We start from the raw sequence: 6,784 nt of genomic DNA, 5'->3' as shown, positions 1-6,784 counted from the left end.
AAAAGAAGAGAGATTATAACTAACCTTTCTTTAGGGGTAGAAGAAGAGCGAGACAATTTGAAAATAAGCTCCTTAAGACAAGAACTTACAATAGAATAGCATGCTTTGCGCTATGCACTAGTAGTGGCAAAAAAAATTCTCCTTCATAAATAGGTCGCCACTGATTCCTTTGCAGGTTGCATTACCATGTGAACATCTGGGAGGCAACTATTATATTATTTCTGTGTCTTGGCCAGCGACAGGGGAGTGTTTTGCTGGTAAGCTATACTGGCAAAGTGCTCCTAGTGTTGAAGCAGAGTACCGAGGCAAAAGCACAGTTTTGCCAGTATAACTGTGTACACTGGGGGCTTTTAGGTTGTTGCATTATGGGTCAAGCTCAACCTGTCTCAAACCGACGAGGGTGACCAGATGTCCGATTATTGGGACAGTCCGATTTTGGGTCCATTTCTTAATAGATCCTATGTACCCCCACCCCCAGCCGTTTTTTTTTTTTTTTTTTTTTTTTTTAAAAGAAAGAGACTGACTAGCAATGTTTATCTGAATGGTTCGCACATATCTGATCACATTCTGAAACAGATATTGATGTGCAGAGTTCCCCATCATTGCCATACAATTAAAATTTTGTTGGAAGGTCAAGTGTTGAAAATTATGTGCTGCATGTTTTCTTCAAATAACGTCAAAATCTTTGAGAAATAGACCCATGATGAAGTTTTAAAATTAGTTGTTTCAGTTTTCCAAGCACTGAAAAAATTCTTAAAGCATGAAAATACCAAGCGCAGACAGCAACTCTGAGGCAGAGCTGGTAATCAAACTCAGGAGTTCTGACTCTTGCCCCATATTTTAACATTATACTCTACTCCAAGCCTTTGCTGAACAGCAAAAAAAGATAAAATATTCCAAAAAGTAAGCACCTGACAACAGCATCTTTAATCATAACTTCACCAATATGCATTTGATTTTTACAAATACCAGAGGTGCAACAGTGAATGGCTAATTCAATATAAAATTTGAGATCTGAACACAATATAGGTACTGATTTTAGCTATTAAAATTGTCTTTAGGTTCACCCTTTAAACTTAGTTCTTTCCTATTTATGAAAAGACCGAAGCTACATCTTGAAATGACATTGGGATTCTGTACGTGTGTCGAGTAGAAAGGAACAATGGTAACAATGATGTAAAGGCCATTTATCAATTTGTACTAACTTTTAATATTAGGAAGGAGGACTATTTGGTTTCTTTTAAAAATTATGGAGACAGTCAGTTAGGTATGTTATATGAATGTGCTTTAATTTACCCATCTGTTAATGCTATCAGTATTCATTCAAATTATTTAAGATTTTTGGCAGAGTACAGAACCACCTAAACAAAAGGGCTGCCAACTGCAGACAGAGTTCATTTCCTAACACATCAAACCCACAAGAATATTTAGAAAAAAACATTCTTAATTAGTTAATATACAGATGGAAGCCTGGATATCCTGCCCTCCCCCAGAATTTTCCAGGAAATCAAACCTTCCATAAATACAAACTCTTGCCTTAAACTAAACTACTCATCCACTTACGAATGATTTCAAGCAAAACTGTACAGTGAAATTCATGCAGGACATAAATGGACTTTCTAAGGACATGAGAAATAGGAAAAGAACCCCAAAGTGAATATCCAAAAAGCTTTCCTCCAAAATTACTTTGGAATTGCTTTGTACGTATTTAGGAAAGTGTTCACAGAATACTCAAATAATTTAGATAGCTATTTACTGGTTCAATGAATTTAGGATAATATTCAACCTCCTCTTTCACAAGTTTGAAAGCTCTTCCATTTTTGAGACATCTGATTGTCTTTAAAAATACATATTTTTATAAAATGTGTGTGTTGCGGATCATTTGGATGCTAATTCAAATATGTAATGGTCTTCTGAAAACCTACATATTAGCCATAAAAATGGACCATTTTGGATCTTGCTCTTTTACCAGATGCGCTCTCTGTTCTCCCTTTTGAAAGCTAAGGGCTCAGCCAGCCACTCTACTAGTATAATTATGATTTTGTGACCAATTTGTGAAACAAATGACAAGGATCAAGTCATTTTTACACAGCTGCTTTTTTTTGTTTTTAAATAAATATCCATGTGTCAACCAAGTTTGAGAGTCCTTACAAAGAAACATCTTTCTTTGTCCCTTCGTATACTGGGAAAACTTGGACACCTATATCCCATACTGCGTCAGTAGGAGATAAACTACCCACAAAACACACAAATGCTGAGTGGCTCCAGCAACACAACATGCTATATACTTTAGGATGCCTTACTATACTTAGAGCTAAGAGGAGGGAGGATCAGCCAAACTGATTAAATAGACCAATTTGGGGAGGGGGGCATGTTGGGGAGGCTGACTATTCCCGCTATCTTTCTGAAACTGCTAGTTATAAAATAGGCACAAGTAGACAAGAAGATCTCTCACTTTTAATTAGCAAGTTTCTGATTCTACCATTATGATAATAATTTCAGTACAACTCATTTATTCAGGGAGGCATTGTTGACAACATTTTCCTTTCATTCTGGGTAATCTTAAATGTAATTTTTACAAGTGCTATTGAAGACTGCACACTTACTTACAGGTAACATTTCAATTCCATTGACATGATATATTACACATGCAGAATTGCAAAGGCAGAGGCCTCCAGCATCTTAAGCATAGGAAATACTAGTAGGGGCAAAAAAGGGATGGAGTCATTGAAGACTATTATTTAGATAGCAAAGTTGTTCTCATTAATAAGGAAGTGAAAAATGCACTAGACAGCTGCTAGGATGCACATTTATCTGAGGTTCAAGATCTGCCTGAAAGATATTCTGAATGGAATATTCTTGAATCTAGCTATACATTATGAGCATAAGTCAGTGGGTTGTGAGGCTATGGGGAAAGCACATTTTATATACTCTAAGCTTCCTTAGTGCAGGAAAAGCAGGGAATAGGCCTTTGTCACGTTTTTCTAAAATATTTCAGTTATGGCTATGTGTTTAGATCAGCTGTGCATCTGAAACTGTAGTTTAGTGATCTGATCACATCCAATTTTTAGTGTACATTTGTGCTAAATGGCAAGGACAAGATTATGAAGTCTTGTCTCAAAACAGGTACAGAAAGACAGAACAACCTTTGCTAAAAAATAAGGCAAATGTTATTGTCGCTATGAAGACACTGTGACCTGTTTACTTAAATTGTGTGTTCTTGAAAGCCTGTCTCTGCACTCTGCTTCATCTATCCAATATCTTGCATTACTCCAGTTAGTTATGTTGTCTGCATAGTGAGTAGAAAGTTGCAGACTTTCATAGTTTCACTTTCCAGGCTTTGGGGCACAGACTGCCTATAGGAACGTTATGGAGAAGCAAATTCCCTCAGGGAAACTAGCCAGCTATGGATGTATAGTCACAAAAGACTGGACTGGATTAGCACAGGCTAATCTTTAAAGAGGCTTTACCAAATTAAATCTGTGGATGATTCATATTTTCCCAGCAGAAAATTGTGGTCTGAAATGAAGAGAATTTTAAATAGTTCTTTCAGTAATTTTTCAAGCCCTAGAGTGAGAATTGGCAAAATATTCTGCTTCAGCTGCACAAAAAGTGAGCAATACTATGATTGAAGACATCAACCAACCATTCAGGAGTTACAAGTTATCAGTAGTTTTAAAGCCAGCAGAATTTAGCTTTCTCAGTTGAGCACTCAAATGGCTCTCAGCCTCAGAAAAATTTTAGGTCAGATTCAACAAAGCCACTTGCAACTTTATTAAAAGGATCAAGTCAAATCCATGTTTATCAATGTGACTTCAGTAAGGGTTACATATGTTTTTACTTGATTTAAAAGTCACAGGTAGCTAATTTTTAATTAATAAGCAAAGTAAGTAACCTGAGGGGATTGAATTAAAGTCAATAAAGAAATCTACGATGATTCTTATTCTGCTGTCTCTCAGAGTAGGAACCACTTCATATCATCAGCACTTAATGATTCAGCTGACTGCCATAAGATGAAATAACTGACTGCATAGCTATGAATACATACCTTGGTATCCTGGGTCATGCCACGTACTAACTCCAGTCTGTGTGTGCAAAAAATAACCTGGCCCTGTACCGTTGTCCTTTGTCTACATAAAGGAGGGAAAATATTCCTTAATTATTCTAAATGATAAATCTTTAAAATCTATAAGCAGTTTCTTACAGCTATAAGCATGTTCTTTTACAACAGAATCAGGGAGAGAAGAGATTACTTGAGCCATCCAGTCTGATCTCTCTCACTTTGACTCAATAGTATGTTTCACTATCCAACTGCTCTTAATATTTCTAATATCTTAAGTTCAGATCACGATGCCTTGAACTAATTCTCTTCTTTATATTGTGGTTTATATAATTACTATTTTAAATAAACTAGATAACTGCCTCACTCCCAAATCTGGTGTCATCTTTTTCCTAGAGAGATTTAATTCTCCCTCTCATCTTATCCTCTGATTCTTGTTCCTTTGTTGCCTTTATATTTCCTGTAGTTTTTCTAGCTCTTTCTGAACTATAGGCCTCAACCCTGCACAAAATATGCCATAGGGAAAGCAAAATAGCACACTACTCTAGTTTTAAATGCACTTTCCATGCATAAACATTCAAATTTAGCATTAGCTTTTCTGCAACAGCATCACACCTTAAACTCACGTTTAGTTTACTATCAGCGCTAGTGTCTCGCAGTAGCTGTTTTCTAAGGAGCCATTTTCAGTTTATATCTTTGTACTGCTCATCTCATGTCCCTAAATACAGACCATTACAGACATACAGATATTGCCTGTACTAACCAGTAAAGCATTGTATTTTATACTAAACTTAAGGAAATTTAGCTATAAAGCTCTCTAAAAGACTTCAGCAAATGTACAATTCCGGAAACTCTTACCATAACCTTCAGGTAGGTCAGGTGACTGATGACATGTGGGTCTATTCTGAGGTGTTTGTACATGACCTCTGACTTCAGGGTTTCGAAGTCGCTGTGCCTGAAGCCTCTGATCTTGACTAGGAGATTCCACAAACCTACAATTTCCTCCACAGCAGCACAGACTATCTGTATATGGTGCTGGTTCCTCCATAAAACGCTGAGTGGCCTTCCAGGTCCAGAATCTTCGTACACCGTTCTGAAAGCAAGGACGCTCACAAATCAACACAATAAAGGTTTATATACAAAAAGGGCTAATTTCTTCCTCTTTATTATTTGATTTGAATGAACTGCAACTTCTAGGCACACCACTATACCCTACTCTTTTATATTACATTTTTCATTCAATGTGTGCACACATTTAATTAAATTATATACCACATACAACATATTATAACATACAGCAAATTTCATTCGATATATATTTATGTGCATGTGCACGTGTGTATAAACATACAATTAAATTGTTGATTAGCAATACAGACAAATTTATCAAAAAATGGCCTGGAGATACATCATATCTATCTCCAGATCATTTCTTAATTAATTTGGCTGAATTACTATTCACAAGAATTCCAGATTTTATTCTTCATAAGCATAATACATAGCATGAACAAAAATACCATGAATGGAATTAAGTGAAACTAAATACTCAGAAGAATTATCAGATTTAACACTTACCCTTCGTTCTCCAACAGCCCTCTACAATCTACCACAGAACCTCCTGAGCCTATTCTGTCCCGTGTTTGTAAACTGACTGAAACAGAAAAATGAAGATTGAAGACAAATCCTGCCATTCCAAGAATGCATCGTTTTATCAATAGCTCACATCTGCACTACTCAATATTTTATTAAGTGTTTTTGATTTAAAAAAGGGATAGTATTTCCCAAATGCAAACTACTAGCATCACAGCTCCACAAGCTAGGCTGTCTCTTCCCTATGAATAATCCAAGCTAGGCCGTCTCTTCCCTATGAATAATCCAAGCTAGCATTTACTTTGTTATAAATATGGACTTTTTTTATTTATCAGCATTCACAAAGGTTCTGAATCTCTTCTGTGAGTACCAAGTCAAGGATGCCTGGAACTAGAACTTTATCCATCACTAGATGTCACCACAATGGAGAACTAAAATTTTTGCCAATTACATATTTCCTCCTTCAGTGAAGGGGACTCAGGAAAAGAAAGGGGATCTGATTGTATTTTTAAATTGAAGGCATACTTCAAAATATTTTAACACCACCACAAGAGTGTAAAATTTGGGCTAAATGCTCCAAACAGAGCAAGAAAAAAAAAATAAAGAAAAAGTTTGTCTAATCAATTGTAAAGTACCCCAAGTCACAGATCACCAGCTCACACTATAACATGGCTATGCAGGTACACTACCGCAATGTCAAAACAGCCATTCTTTGTCAGGTGGTGTTCTCAGAAAAGTGACTTAAAAATGGTGTTCTGCAAAATGTTTATATCACAATATCTTCCTTTAGAGTTGATGGTACCACTGAATTCCTGTTATGTATCACCTTGGCCTTACACGTACAATTGGTTTTCCATGGAGAAAGTCTACCCTAAGTAGTTTTATTAGAATCACTACCAAATCCTCCATTCCTACTTATTCATACCAATTACCATTACAATTATCAGTTGGAAGAAAGCAATTTAGATAATTATTAAACAAATTTCAAATGATCTAACCTAGTCCCTGTTCATTTACAGTAACCAGGACATCTAATTAATATTAGTATAAGGAACAAGAAAGGGGATTCAAACAATAAGTGACTTCAGGAAATTAGGTTTGAAAGATTTTTTTTTTTTAAGACAAATATCATAA

The 6,784-nt window shown here is 35.9% G+C and overlaps 1 protein-coding gene across 2 annotated transcripts in view; it reads right to left on the bottom strand.

The window, feature by feature from the left end:
• The window catches only part of SMURF1 (SMAD specific E3 ubiquitin protein ligase 1), a 40,646-nt gene extending 34,811 nt beyond the window's left edge, over positions 1-5,835 (bottom strand). Inside the window, exon 1 of one of the 2 annotated variants that reach the window (XM_075069171.1) lies at positions 5,636-5,835. In XM_075069171.1, the coding sequence (XP_074925272.1) occupies positions 5,636-5,751 (116 nt within the window). In that variant the 5' untranslated portion in view covers positions 5,752-5,835. The remainder of the gene's footprint in view (positions 1-5,635) is intronic. The other variant, XM_075069170.1, reaches the window with a different exon arrangement.
• Positions 5,836-6,784: the final 949 nt, after the last annotated feature.

The sequence above is a fragment of the Chelonoidis abingdonii genome, chromosome 9, assembly GCF_003597395.2.
Source record: "Chelonoidis abingdonii isolate Lonesome George chromosome 9, CheloAbing_2.0, whole genome shotgun sequence".
Classification (NCBI taxonomy): domain Eukaryota; kingdom Metazoa; phylum Chordata; order Testudines; family Testudinidae; genus Chelonoidis; species Chelonoidis abingdonii.
This window is presented reverse-complemented; position numbering and strand designations above follow the sequence as displayed.